General features: G+C 32.7%; 1 protein-coding gene across 26 annotated transcripts in view; it reads left to right on the forward strand.

The window, feature by feature from the left end:
- The window catches only part of LOC106874330 (uncharacterized), a 902231-nt gene that overhangs the window by 563877 nt on the left and 321585 nt on the right, over positions 1-16769 (forward strand). For all 26 annotated transcript variants that reach the window (XM_089347949.1, XM_089347937.1, XM_089347933.1 and 23 more), the window contains exon 3: positions 8789-8952. In XM_089347949.1, coding sequence (XP_089204075.1) covers positions 8789-8952 — 164 coding nt within the window. The remainder of the gene's footprint in view (positions 1-8788; positions 8953-16769) is intronic.

Genomic DNA, 16769 nt, shown 5'->3' on the forward strand with positions numbered 1-16769 from the left:
CCAAAAGTAGTTACTAACTATGCTCTCCTTCTTGCTTTCTCTCTATGGAAAAGGTATCTTAAACAATCCTGATAATAATGTCATTTTGCTCAGTGATGTTCAATGCATATTTATTAAACTTACGCAAGTAAAATTATTTACAACTTACATTGTCCAAATATTAGCACATGCATACGAAGCTTTGTTCCCAGTAATCTGTATGGTGTTTGAGATTAATAAGTATTTGCTATGATATGAAATGAGATTATGAGACAGTTATATTTCTAAAATAGTATTTTTTTTTTATACATCTCACACTTTATTTAAATAGAGAAACGTATTTCTGTGAGTCACGCATTTTTACATGTGAGAATTTTTCACGTCACATATGCTTTGGAATCATTATAGAAAGTAGATTAGCTGGGAAAAAGTATAAAATTGGTATGAGATATATTTAACATTGATAAAGGAAACAATATCCCCTCATATATTCCATTATCCTAAAGGGTTGAATATCATATTCGTATAAATACAGCAGGGATAATTTAGAGATGTGAATTTGCAGCAAAACTAGCATGCCAATTATTGTTACATTAAACTGTAAAACATCTCGGTCGGCTTTGCTACGTAATTGCTCTAAGGACTATGGCATCCAGTAGTTACATATTCATTATAAAATAGTCTACTTTTGAAAGCAACTCAGTGTGCGTCGAGCATTCTTTTCTTCTTTCCATTATTATGCTTTCAATAATTATGTCTTCACCTTTTTTTTTTCTTTTTTCGTGTGTCTCCAGTTACTTGGAACCAATAGGTCATTTCCGTTAAAATTATAATCAAAGAATCAATCGTTGTGGAAAATAAATCTTTCCGTAATTCCAAACATTTTTCACAAAAACACCTACAGCAATCAGATATTTCTTTCATAGGTTTCTACAGCTAAAATCAATGTAAACCAAGCTTGCCATTCAGTTAAAATACTGGCAAGTATATTTTAAAAAATAATAAAAGGCTACTGATTTGGTATATTAAGATGCTTCGTAAACAATGGCGTTCTTGTGAATAGAACAAGCTACTGAAATCAGCTTATTTTCCTAAACACCATACCACTCTGCCAAATATTTTTTTACACCATGCTACTCTGCCAAGTATTTCTTTTAGCCTGTTAACTGCGTATATCTTGAGGGTACACTCTTAACAGAAATCAATGCTTATGAAATAATCTCTGCCATCTTAATTCCATAAGGGATATCAGCTGCCTTAAACATTTCTTCAGGTGGAAGACATGGAGTCTATTGATATTTTGTTACAAAGTTTTGCATTTTGTTACAAAGTTACTCATATATTATTGTGATCATACAAATATAAGTCTAACAATTGGAATTCTATATGACCTTATTGTATCGTCGAATGAAATATATTGGTTATACTATTGTGACAGAGGTCACTTCAACGTATTTCTATTGTGTCTGTATGCAATGACAAGCAAACGAAAATGAATGTCTTAAAATATGTCACTAGCCTCTCGAAAGAAAATTATGTATCTCAGCAAGATGTAACTCGAGAGTGGTCTTAGAAAGGTCTAATGTGATATTTTGCTATATAGCACTGCGACTGATATATTCACTTCGTTGGCATATGACTAAAGGTACTTTATCAATTACTTTATTTGCTTTATTCTTTTATCAGGGACTACACTATCTAATCAATTCTTATATTTTAAAGTCGATAGAGCGCATAATGAAGAGGGACTTAGTTGAAGTTTTTACCATGTAGAGTGTCCTCATAGTGATTCACCTTTGGTTCGTAGCAGCAGACATTTCTATAATTCATACAGTTGTCCAAAAGGAATCGGACAAATAACTCCTGAAATTTAGAAAACAAATCAAAACTTTGATACTGTGGAATTATGATCGATTGGATCAATATATTCCACTTGCTTGACAACAAGATTATTTAGTTTTGGAATTGGGTAGTGTCGATTACTCTGTACGGTAATGAAGTAATTTAGATAAGAGTGTACACTATACGATGTTCAAACATTATGGTGAAGACACTCCAGTTCGTTTTGATAGGACTTTTAATTTCGAAATATATATTGATATATTTACAATACATGTAAGGAGAAAGCAGCCGGTAAATATTTCTACAATTAAACAGCCTTCTTTACATTCGTTCATTCTAGCACTCTATTTTACATACACGAGCGCGCGCACACACACACACGCACACATACACACACACACACGTATCAACTAATTATAACCTGAAGTCAAAAAAACGAAAGCACATAAGGGGCGTAGAAATATACAGCAAAAATACAACAATCGAAAAAGTGTTCAATAAAGATGAATGCGCCGAAGCCAAAAACATTTCGAGAAACACATTATTAAGGAGAAGAATAATTAAGATTTACATGACTGAACTAAAGTAGAATGCACAATTGTCGTCCATGCATTTGCATGATTCCAATACGCAGACATCACGGAGAACGAACCAAATTCTATGCCAGTTCTCGTAACTACCGTAATCAATCAAACTGTATCTTGACTGATAAAAATTTCAGCCAAAAAAGAAAGAGGAGGCTAATTTTAAAACTCTGGTCACTCGGATATTTACGGCAAAGCTCTACGACTGTCTATCTCATATTACATCTGAAAATCATGAAAATATGAAGACGACTAAATTCCTGTAAATAATCTTCTTAAAAGTGAATTTTTGATTTCATTCCTCATACTTCTACTCACAAGAAAAACTTATTTGTGTGTGTTAGCGTTTTGGTTTACCTTCTTATGCTCGTCCAGTCATTGGACGGCGACCATATTGATGCACTAACTTCAAGTGTTTATTTGATTGATCATAACTTACACCTACGAGTATCTATTTCAATCTGGTAATTATTTTATCGACTCTATTTATCGAATGGCTAGATAACAGGACAAAACGTTAGTAAGACGGATTCTAAGACCGGTATAGCCTTATATATATATATATATGGAAACGAGAATGGGCCCCAACTATGCGAACCTGTTCGTTGGCTAAGTTGAAGCCCAAATATTTTCAAGATTCACTGGTCCCACTCGTGAAATATACAGTCGTTATATTGATAACTGTATCAGTGCGACCTCGCTTCCCGCGAACAACTAGACTCCTTTCTCTCCTTTGTCCAATCCTTCCATCCTGCCCACGAATTCTCCTGAACCATTTCCAACACTTCCGTCGCCTTTCTCGACATTTCGATCAACATACACAACTCCGCTCTCACTACCTGCATCCACTACAAACACACCGACTCACATTCCTACATCAACTTCTCCTCCTCCTACCCTACCTATACCAAGCCCTCCATCCCCTACTCCCAATTCCTCCATCTGCACAGGCTCTGCAGTGACAACTATGACTTTGAGCCTTAGTCTCAACTCATGACTCGCCACTTCATCCTTCGTGAATATCCCCTCACCACTATCCACACTATCCACACTATCCACACTATCCACACTTGCCAGTGGGTCATCATCGAATATTTTGAAGAACGAAAATTATTTTGTGGTAATTTTAAAATGGGATTATTTGAAAGAAGTGGTTAATCTCGAGTAGTAGGGAAAGTGGAAATGTCAGGCTTTATGACTACAGTGAGAAATGAGCTAAGTGGGAGCGGGGAATTGAAAGTGCATAATATTCGCAATTAGTAATTCATTCGTTTTCATCTTGTGGCTATGTAACAAATTACCCTCCCAAAGTAAGTTCGCTTTTGAGGTGAGCCCTCGCGGCCCTAATCTAAGTTATTTTAAAAGCACTATCACTGATTTCGAATCCTATCCGGTTCTTATATAGAATGTTTCCTATCCGATTTGATAAATGAATATCTATGAGAACTGAACATTGCCTTAAAACGTTTCCTTTACATCTGATATGAGATGTATCATTCACTCTTGGTATAATTTTAATTCCACACAGAAGTCTCTTCTACTCTTTCACACACACTTCACTCGGGATGAAATTGCATGATTTTCTAAAAAAAAAAAAAAAAACTATATGTACTTTTTTCTGTTTTTAAAAAGTTTTTTCTATATAAAATTCATTTATCTGCTTTTCTCAGAAACTTCTCTTTGCACTTTTCTCTATATATTATATATTTTGAATACCGGTCACTGAGAACGTGAAATTCGATTAACCGGACATTAGGTGCCAGCTTTTATAAAACCACGCACGTACGGAAACACGCACACACACACACACACACACACACACACACACACACACAGACGCACATACACGCGCGTGCACACACACACACACACACACACATACACATGCACACATACACATACACACACACACACACAAAAGGAAACAGACAGATAAACACACATACATATAGTGGTATTCTAAACAATTACTCCGTGACAAGATCTACTCAATATTACGGTGAACGTGAGGTTGTCGTAGGAGGCACATGAGAAGGTAAGTGGCATACCTAGAGATCGAACTAACTCAGAATCACATACTTTCGAACCGAATCGCGAAAGCTCAGAGCTATATCTAAGTCTATGCCGTCTACCTATCTATAATACACACTCTACATAAATTCACACTCATATATATATATATATATATATATATATATATATATATATATATATATATATATATATATATATATATATATATATATATATATATATATATATATATATATATATATATATATATACTGTACGTGCAGTGAGATGTATGACCACTAATATATGAGTTATAAGCTTCATATGGATTATCATTATCCTGTCAGCTTCTGATATAGTGGTTAGTCCACCTCTGTACTTGGCAGTGTTACTAGTTGTGATATACAGGGAAAATGTAGTGAAAAATTAAGATAAACATGAACAGTTTAATGCAGTGGTACCCAACCTTTTCACCATTAAGGACTCTTTTTATTTAAATGTGTTTACTCACGGATCCCTTTTAATATATTTATCCTTTCATATATATATATATATATATATATATATATATATATATATATATATATATGAAATTTTAAACTTACTTCACGGATCCCCAATGCTACCTTTGCGGACCACCAGGGGTTCGCAGACCACAAGTTGGGAACCACTGTCTTAATAGTTCCCACGTGCGTATCACTATTACAGTTATATGGAACTCAACATTGGCTGTTTTAAGTGTATGTCGATGCCTAACCGCAATGAATTATCAGGGGAACACATTATACCATATTGTTACAGAGATCTAATATCTGAAGTCACACACACGCACACGCACACGCACACGCACACGCACACGCACACGCACACACACACACACGCATACACACACACACACACATACATATATATATGTATGTGTTTGCATTTAACCTATTATCCTATTAGCAATTTCAGACAGGGGCTGTGCCCATGCTGAGGCATTGTCATTATCTTAGTCTTACTTCCTGGGCCTGTCTCCGGAACTGGTCCTTGTGAAGTAGAGAATTAGAATCGAGAGAAAGTAAACATACTACTTATTTCTATTTCCTTTTCTATCATTGGCTTCAGTTTTTGTCTCGAAAATCATCATTTCATTTTAAAACTTTTGAGAAATTGTCAGCCCTTGAGTTGATCCTAAAAATATTTTTACAAAACGATGTTGAATGTAGTCTGGATTTTCTTGCATTTGTATGCAAATATTTTGAGATTTTCGATGATACTCATAGAGTATACCTAAGTTATATATTTGTAAACACATTTGTTCATACACCTGTCTATTTGCGATTTCTTTTCTATTCTTCAAAAATTATACTTTGATACCATCTTAGAGATATAAATATATTCTTTCTAATTTATAAGAAAGAACGTTCGAATGATCTGAAACTCCAATATTCAGATAAACTAATTATGAATTATGTTATCTAAGAAAATTTGTCAAATATACTGCACTCTATAACTATCTGAAAGTATATTAAAGTTGCCTACTAAATCTGTGTTACTAGGTCTGTCTTCTAGAAGATCATTCTATTACAAAATCTAATTTTGTTTTGCGCTGAAACAAAATCATATTGGGTTTTACATAATTTATATTTACAAACGTTGCATCTAGAGAGTTATTTGTGTTGAAGTAATTACGTTTTCTGACATTAAATCTGAGGCGTAGTTTGGTTTCTATAACTCTACATCCCAAAGTTTCATTTACCAACATTCCAACACTTTCACGTTACTTTCACGTCAAACTTATGCACCACTTCAATTATATATTGCACATCTGAACATTTCAGCTGGATTGCAATTCTAAACCTTATTTTCTTTAGAGTTATAGATATAGCAGTGTCTATGCTGATGTAAATATTTTGTCGATTTCCAATTAATCAATAGACTTTTATCTGAATATGAGGCTAATTGTGAATGGTATAACTTGTTTTAAGCAGCCAGAGCATTGTGCCTTTTTATACGCTCGCTAAATGCTCTGTTTCCGGTTCTCGGCAACTACAGTGATGAGTGCGTGAGAATTAAAAAGGAGAAGAGAACTGGTTGCATGTTGGAGAACTGGATAAGATGGCTGAATAGATAATAGCTACTGAGATGGCCTAGGAAAACATTAGAGCAGCCAACAAACATCTTCAAAGTAGTCGGTAAACTTGTCTTAGTAAAATCTATTGTTTAATTAATTTGTTTAGTCTAAAAACAGAATAGAAGTTTACCCTAATTCAGATACGTTATGAAAGATAATGTATCTTTTCAGTTTGTGAATGCCTGCTTAGTTTCGGAAGCCGTTGAGTATGTTTTCCATGATCAGATGTCCACCAAATATGTTGTAAATAGTCGACTAACTAAAGTACCAAACTATAACCTGTTTATTTCAAAATCATAGCTTTTTCGTCTGTTGTATTGTGTTATTTGTAAAACCAGTTGATCTAGTTTCTTAACCTGTTATAGAATCCCTCCTGATGATTATACTATATATATTTCTCATTAGCTTGATGAACAGTCTCTTTGTGTGTAGGTGAAAAGAGGATCTTTTGATAACTGCTCTATTAATTATAGGCAATAAGTAGAGGATAAGACAAACTCCCACCAAGTCCAGTCTGCAATACAGTTTCAAACCTTGACTGCGGCCATACCATTTCATTTGTATTATCAATTCCATAGGAAAAGGTATGACTATTACAACAAACTGCATATTTTTCTGTATAACGGAGTGAGTAGTTTATTATTGAAGATAATACTCCCCATGGCGGTATATTTTTCAGTCTTCTGAAAAATTCTGCATCAAGTATCTCACGAGCTATGTGCCAGTTGTAATAAATATTAATCGTTATAGATATATCATTAGCTATAAAACACTCGTTATAACACATATTTGCTATATCATGCTACCTATATCTCACCGGTTGTAAGATATAGGACATAATATCAATGTTTATAAGATATATCATCGATTATATGGCATCTCACTGGTCATGTGATGCATCGTTGGACATAAGACATGCCACCAGCTATAATATATATCGCTGGATATAATACATCTCTAGACATATGACGTTGTTGCAATATAACATATGTCATTGGATATGAACCATCTCACTTCCTATAAAAGTCATAAAAAACATATCACTAGGTATAAGAGATGCCATTAGCTATATAATATGTCACAGGTAATAAAACAACTTACTGTACAAATGATAAATAACTGAATATAAAACATTACAGGTTGTAGAATATTTCATTCATTTCTTAAAACTATAAGATATCTCACAAGTTATAAATGGGACTTTTTTCCCTTGGAGAAAACAGATATTCATTTTCTTCTTCAAAACACTTAAAAGACACGGTGATTTTGGTAGTATTTAATCTCAGAATGTAAATCACAAAACTGATTGTGAATTATTCAAAAAAGCTCATTATTCTGCAACATGGTTACCACCACATTGATATTTACTGAAGCAAGTAAAATAAAGCACTTTCGTTTGTTCACTGTCAAGAGTTTGTATTTATTACGTCTGAAAATCTGCATAGGTATAGGCTAGAGTATAGAGCTCGACCATAGTCAGACACACTTTTATTGTTTGCTCCTATTACTTAATGATTCAGAAGGTATGGAAATGTTAACAAATGATTATAATTAGGATTATTTCCATTTTTGCGAATATTGCTCAGCCAGGAAGATGTTTAATGATTCTTCATAAAAGTAGCACATTATCCTTTGCTATTAGCCTCATTGTTATTACGGTTTGCTAATTCTAATGGCTATATATTAATTATGCGCTGACGTAATCAAGCTGTCTGCTCCTGCTCTTAGTGTAAAACAATTGCTGGTTATCACTAGCGCCTACTTATATTCCATGTTATCTAAACTGGCTATAACTATATCCAAAAACCTCACTTTACTTATTGAACAGACTTATGCTTCATTTCGAATTTTGTATTTACATTTAATTGCTTTGTCAATTTGTAACTTCATACTTATTTTTTACTTAGTCTATAGAGTTTCTATTTTCAATATAATTGTTTCTTTATATATGAAAACAAGATTTACTTCGTTTTCGTTTTATTAGTGTAGACTACACTGTATTACGTTTTAAAATGCATGTATCAACTCATGAAATAAATGTACTCTTGCTTTATCATCTGCTGTTCAATAATCTAAAGTTAGAATCTTTATATTGTATGTTTATTTTAGCTGACCAACATTTGTAATCATATAAGATTGTGCTCTTTGGAAATTTAATGATATATTTAAAACATTTTACTGAATTGATACTTTTATTTTTCAATTCTTATTATTCAATTCTTATTATTCATATATTTTCCATCTATTTCAGGTTTTATTGGGACCTCTTCATGTTGGTCTTGCTTATTGCAAATCTTATAATTTTACCCGTAGCAATATCATTTTTTAACGATGATCTCAGCACACACTGGATAGTATTCAACTGTATATCAGACACTGTCTTCTTTCTAGATATAATCATCAATTTTAGAACAGGTAAGTCACAAACATATGCTCTTAATTAGACAATTTGTTTCAAAACTGTTTTCCTTCTTACAGTTATTTTATTGCATCGTTTCACTTCAACTGAAGTGCGTTTCAATGCATTTCAAGTGTGAATATCTGTCAAAAGTGCAACTTCTGGAAATAAAATTGAAAACATTGATTAGTTCATATTAAAATGACTGAAAAAATATTTTTGTTACAGTTGTTACAGTATAAATCATATTTTGATATTGTATAGAGAATAATTATGGCGAAGGAGATGTTCATGATAACTTGATATTAGCATAATAATATTTCAATTTCATGAGAACATCTATTTTTTAAACATCATTGTAAATTTATTTGCACATATACATATACATATATACACACATACATACATACATACATACATACATATATATATATATACAAACATATTTATATATATAGATATTTATGTTGTCCATACTCATATATGGGTATACGTGTGCATGTATGTATATATGTATGTATGCCGAGGTAGGACGCTATTTTTCTTCACTAAAATTTTTTCCTATCATGCCTGTATTAATTTTGTGATTCTTCTGTGGCTTAGAATTATTTTGACTTTTATTTTTAGCGAGGCAGGTGTTTCTGTATTACCCTATTATATATATATATATAAATTTTCCTGTACGGCTTGTGCTCACGGTTACCAACGATATTATTTTTAGAAATATTATCGCTCTCATATTTATGTGTATGTGTATATATATATATATATATATATATATATATATATATATATATATATATATATATATATATATATATGTATATATATACACACCAAATTTATGTGACAGTTAAATTCAATTTAATGTCTATATTCGCCATAAAGTAAACATCACTACAATTATTAAAATTATTGCAACCCGTTATAATTCCGCGTCATAAATTTTCTTATTTCTGTTTTGATGGATTAATTTATAGATTTTCATAAGAATTGTGTCTTTGGTTTAAGCTCAAGTTAAGATTATTTAAAATATAACACTTTATTACAGTAACGATTTAGATTATGCTTTTGATTTCGTTCCATAGTTAAGGTTGTTTACTGCGGAAAAAAAGGACGCACGAACGCTATGAGAAGCAGAATAATATTAAAGATGCTACAGAAATTTATAAGCACTTATATTTCATAATGCATATATGATGACCTGAAAGCTTTGTAGGAAATACTATTGTAATTGAACTTTCAATTGATGTATACCTTCAAACAGCTTGATTTGTGGTCGTTTATATTTTCGTCACTGACGACATTTAAGTACCTCTGCACGAGAAGCTTTATACGGCACGTTCTAGTCTTGTGTTAATTAGGTTCAATTTCATGTATAATACTGTACCACAACATTTTAGGTGCTAATAGTACAAATACAGCACTTAATTTCGAGGTCTTAATGCATAGTTACATAAGGCTATCACTGAATACAAAAATATTCTAAACATCGGATTGGTGAAAGGTTTCTCTCTGATATATATATATATATATATATATATATATATATATATATATATATATATATATATATATATATATATATATATATATGGCATATTTGAGGGAGAGAAAGGGAAGAGAGGGAGCAAAAGTTTAAAGAGAGTAAGAGAATACGTTAATATGAATACAGAGAAATAAATATTAAACATATAAAAGAAAAATATTTTCCTACCTAATGAAAACTTGATGTCTTGAACAATGGTTAAACATACATACGTACTTTCTAATAATAAGGAAACCAATAAAAACACGAAGCTTATTAATTTAAATAAAGGCAATATTATCGATTATTGCGATTAATTACACTTTATTAATTAATAATCTATAATAATCTATAATGATTAAAAATAATCAGATCAGTCTTCAATAATTAATAGCATATTTAGTTATAGCATTCAGCTGACGTTATGTTTTACGCAAAAAGTGTTGACTGCTTAGAATGCCGATTATGGCGGTTTCACATCGAGATTCGATATGACACACCCTTATTCTGCACCTACGTATAATATATTTAACATAGTTGTGTAAAAATTAATTAAATAATTCTCATACAGTCTTATAACCATCTGCGATCGTTACATGATGTTGCAGCATGCGGAAGTCAATCCTACAACAGTTGTAAAAGTTAGATACGTTCAATTCTTGTTTGCATAAGCGACATTAAAGATGAATCTTCTTCCAAAAAGGGCGAAATACAATACGACAAAAACTTTGTTTTTGAACTTTAAAAGTTCTGAGATTTTGCGCCATTATTATTCAGGTAAGCAAAATATTCAAAGAAAATGCTTAATTTGATCTACATAATAACTGATTCCCACCAATGTGTTAGTGCTCTTCAGAGAAACGTGTTATAACATCCACTTGTATCTTATAATTCCTATAATAGTTTTATTAAACCGGTCTACGATAGTGATTTGGCTAGTATTACTTCAACGAATGGATTATGTTGAACTGAATATTACTAAATTTTTTATCGTCCTAATTGTTGTAATAAATGACAGCAATAGATTACCATATGTAGTTTGAGGGGTAATTTAGTAATTTTGGAGCGTACTTTTCGAATTCAGCTTCATCTCACTTGATACATTTCTTCTAATCAATAAGCTGAGCAGTAAATTCCGAGAAATAGTGCAGCTAATTAACTTCTCAGCTTTCATCAATATTTTGAATTTAAAAATATTTCGCATAAATTTAAAATCATCTTGAATCCTATTGTGACAGGCGATTTAGTGAGCTATAGCGCCGAAAAAGATTTATCGAATGTCTGGCTTTGGTTAAAAAGATAACGAATAAAGTACAGCCCACCTAAGGGGACAAACTCAAAACAAACTAACGAGGGGACCTCTGCCTGATCATTTGACCTAGAAACAGCAGTCAAATCCTTTTGAAATTACACTATCGTCTTAACAAAAGATATTTTAGATAATGTGTTCCTCAGTACACTTTATTAGAAAAATAAGATGGTTAGTTCACAGGTGGGATACTCTTGGATCATATGTCCGCCTAATCAGGGATAATCTGAGGTTAAACAACATGAAAAATGCAGAGCTTGTGGTTTAAAAGGCTAGCACGTTAGCACGCCGGGCAAGATTCTTAGCCACATTTCGTCCGTCTTTATGTTCTAAGTTCATATTCCGCCGTGGTCGAGTTTGCCTTTCATTCTGTCGGGGTCGATAGAATAAGTGTCAGATGAACATTGGGGCCGATGTAATCGACTAGCTCTGCTCACCCGAACATGCTCACCGAAATTTGAAATCAATGGTTCAGCTATAAGTGGAATCCAGTTCGATTCTTCATCTTCATATTCTTGCAGATATTACCAACAAAATGGTTGACTTATTTAAATATCGATTCCAGAATATGATGAGTTGATAAAATCTAAAGTTATTTTAATCGTTCTCTTTAGGCGGCGAGCTGGCACAATATCTAGAACGTTAGAAAAACTGGTTTGCAGTTTTTCTTCCAGCTTTTTATGTACTGAATTTAAATCCTGCCGAGGTCGGCTGTCTCTTTCGGGGGTCGATATAATGAAGTCCAGTTACATGGGACTGGTGTAATGAATCCTCACTCCCGCCTTCCGAATTCTTGTCGGAATTTGAGCTCAGAACGTAAAGACGACGGGTGAAACGCTAAGCGTTCTGTTCGGCGTGCTAACTGTTCTGCCAGCTCGCAGCCTTACAATACGAATAATGCTTTCTGCTATAGGCACAAAGGCCTGAAATTTTGTGGGAGGTGGGCATAAGTACATGCACTCCAGCACTCGACTGGTATTTCATCCCGAATGGATGAAAGATAAAGGCAGCCTCGGTGGAATTTTTACTCAGAACATAAAGAGCCAGGAGGAACGCCATTTTGTCCGGCGTGCTAATGAATTTGCCGGCTCGCCGCCTTTATCAGATTTTATTGAATCGAAATACAAAAAAGTAAACGTTTGTCAAAAGACTTGCTTCCTTAGATTAAAATAAACTGAAGACTAAATACAACAAAAGTATTAATTTTACTTTAAATTGATATATACATTTAAACTGTTATAACATACTGATTTCAAATTTTGACACAATGCCAGCAATTTCAAGATTATGTCGATTACCCTGTCCCCAGTGTTCAACTGGTTCTTATTTTATTGATCCCGAAAGGATGAAAAACAAAGTCGACCTCAGTGGAATTGAAAAAAAAAAAGACTGGTATACATATTGAAAACTATATATACATTTAAAATATGATGTATAGGTATTCACTACATTTAATGATTTAAACATATAATGCTATTGTCGTTAATTTCTACTATTTGTAATAAATATTTTGTAAATTAAAAATTCCATTCAGCAGTAAAATTTTAACGTTCAAAATGTTTCAATCGAGGCAATTCTGTTTACATAGTGGCTGCAGGCGTTTCTTATCGTCTTATTATTACTAATGAGAGTTTCAGTAATCTTTAACTTGAATCTATGCTGAATCTAAGGTATATGCTGACCTCATTTCAGTAGAAACTTTTTCCTGCAGGTATTTTTTGAAAATACGTCCATATTCAAAGCCGTGATCTATAATTTTACCCAAGAAAACGAACAGTAAATCATTTAACTTATAGACATCAAACATTTTCTATCTGATCTTATAGCTAACCAGGAGGCCTGGCTTCATTTAACAATCTTTCCGATGCATTTTTTGTCGGTCTCATATGCTAGGTGTCGTCCTTCAGGCGTTAACGTTATTAAGTTGTATAATACAACAGATGTATTTATGTGTGTATTTTAGATGTAATATATTTAAACATACAAAATTAATAAGGATGATAACAAGAGCAGGTATGAGTGTATGTTTACGGCATTTAACTGTACATCAGTGTTGTGAAATTTTATAATTTTATTCTTTTATTCTTATATATATATATATATATATATATATATATATATATATATATATATATATATATATATATATATACTTGAAATTTACAGAAAAACAAAAGACGAAGACAGGTGTATAAACAACAAGCAGGTGTATTAGTTTAATGGTCGGGAAGGTGAGAAAGTTCTTTTACGTTTCGAGCCTGCGCTCTTCAAAAGAAAGGAAGACAAGGAAATAAACAGAGAGAGAAGAAAAAAACTGATATATACGACAGGCTTCTTTCAGGTTCCGTCTACCAAATCTACTCACAAGGCTTTGGTGGGTCCGAGGCTATAATAGATGACACTTGCCCAACGTGCCACGCAGCGGGACTGAACCTGGAACCATGCGGTTAAGAAACAAGCTTCTTACCACACAGCCACGCTTATTATTATCATTATTATTATTATTATTATTATTATTATTATTATTATTATTATCATCATTATTATCATCATCATTATTATTATTATTATTATTATTATTATTATTATTATTATTATTATTATTATTATTAATAATAATAAAATTATTAAGGCGGCGAGCTGACAGAATCGTTAGCGCGCCGGGCGAAATGATTGGCGGTATTTCGCCCGTCGCTACGTTCTGAGCTCAAATTCAGTTGAAGTCGACTTTGTGTTTCATCCTTTCGGACTCGATTAAATAAGTACCAGTTACGCACTGGGGTCGATGTAATCGGCTTAAGCCCTCCCACCAAGCTGCACTTGGTAAAAATTATTATCATTATTTCTTTTTATCACAGGTTTTATTGGAACTCCTGAAGTCTTGCATGCGTAGCGGGGGACTTGCTACCTGCAGCCTACTGTACCATGCTATTCGTTCTTTTCGGCTATCTAATGCTTTCCTGACTATTCTGGCCTTGCCAAGGAGGCAAATCTTTTGTAACAGTTCTACTGGGTACTCTCTTCCGATTTCCTTTATATTCCTCTTGGTGCCTTCAGATTCTGTCCCAAAGGACATATTTTGCTAGTCTCCGACTCCGTCACTCCTCTGCGGTTTGTGCTCAGACCACGTCTTGCTTCTCTCTAGCCCCAACTTTTCGCACAGTTTCCAATGTAGCACTTTCTCTGAGTTCAAATTGCACCGCGGTCAATTTCTTTCATTCTTTCGGGCTCGATAAATTAAGTACCAGTGAAACACTGGGGTCGATGCGATTGACTTCTCCCCTCCTCCAAAATGGGTGCCCTTGTGGCAATTATTATTATTATTATTGAGTTTAACTAATGAAAAATTTTATCATACCATTAATTACAATACATTTAAACACCTCTGATTAAAAGTATTGATTGTTTAATATATATATATATATATATATATATATATATATATATATATATATATATATATATATATATGTGTGTGTGTGTGTGTGTGTGTGTGTGTGTGTGTGTGTATGTGTGTGTGTGTGTGTGTGTGTGTATGTATGTATGTATGTATGTATGTATGTATGTATGCATGTATGTATGTATGTATGTATGTATGTATGTATGTATGTATGTATATGCAGAAATCTTATTCGTAGAGAAGAAGTGTGGCTACTGGTTCTAATCGTTCGATTCCTGATTGGTGAAAAGCTGCTGTTGAACTCATTTACTAAAATTATGTATAAGTATTGAAGAGTTCAGCAATCTATAGTGTCATCCATCAGTCTCATCTGTTGACATTTTGATTTACTAAATATGAAATATATTACATTGTAACATGTTTACAGAGGGCAACATATTTAATCTACTTTGAAACATTTTCTTCACATGTACCTTAAATTTTACTAGTTTTCTCAGCTAGTTTGAAATATTTACCTCATATTTACCATAAATGCAATGAAATTCCCTTGAAATATTTACCTTATATATACCTTAAATTTCTCTAATTTAGCTTTAACTGCTAAGCATATTTCCAATGCTTAAAACAACTTTTTTGGATTGATCCCCAACATAACCTTCTTTCGATATCCTAACATTTGCTTTGGCTACATCATACCTAATACGATATTCAAAACATGCTTCGTATTTAGTGTACTATGGAATAAATAATACCTTATATATCTGCTATATAATTCTTTGAGTGACAATATTGTATACATAAAGTAAATACAATATATGTTATGTAGTTTACTTGAAAGTGTACTTCATAATTATCTTATCGATCTCGTACACGTCTTTAAGTTAAACTCGTTATATTTAATTACATTTTAGAACCAAAATTAGAGGTTGTACACTAGTTAATTTAGGAAATCAACGGACTTAAATGATCGAATCTCAGGATACTTTCCGTATTTCTCAAGTCTGTTTAGAAATAATTTTGATGCTTCGAGTAAAAGATAGCCTGTAAGTTAATAGTATGTAATCATGCGGTAAATGTTGCTACATTATAGGATACATAATACGTGTTTCTTGTACCACAAGTTTGATAACTTTCTTTGAGCATGTCTACAACGATATTTTATATTACACTTTCTTTGTTCTTAGTTTATAGATTCAAATCTCCGCGAAGCTTCTGTTTAGTGAACTGAATTTAGCATATTTTTAGGTCGTATAATTTGGCGGGTGTTGTTATTGTTAGGACGCATGTTTTCTCTGATCAAGTAAATCTATAATATAACTATCCCATATTTTACTCGTATCTAGGATTAAACTATGCAGATAACCTTCTTTTTTAAAGACTGCTAAATGTATTATGAGGGAGATGCTGCAAATATTTCTGGCAAGTCCAGTGACAACAGGGAATTTATATATACGTGTGTGTGTGTGCATATATACACACATATAGCGCTACACTTGTTCTGTGTATATATATGTGTATTTATAGATATACATACATTTATATGTATGTATATATGTAATGGCAGGTTAGTAAATTGCTCTTACGGGACTAGTTCAGT

The sequence above is a fragment of the Octopus bimaculoides genome, chromosome 2 (genome assembly GCF_046866305.1).
Source record: "Octopus bimaculoides isolate indiv1 chromosome 2, ASM4686630v1, whole genome shotgun sequence".
NCBI lineage: Eukaryota > Metazoa > Mollusca > Cephalopoda > Octopoda > Octopodidae > Octopus > Octopus bimaculoides.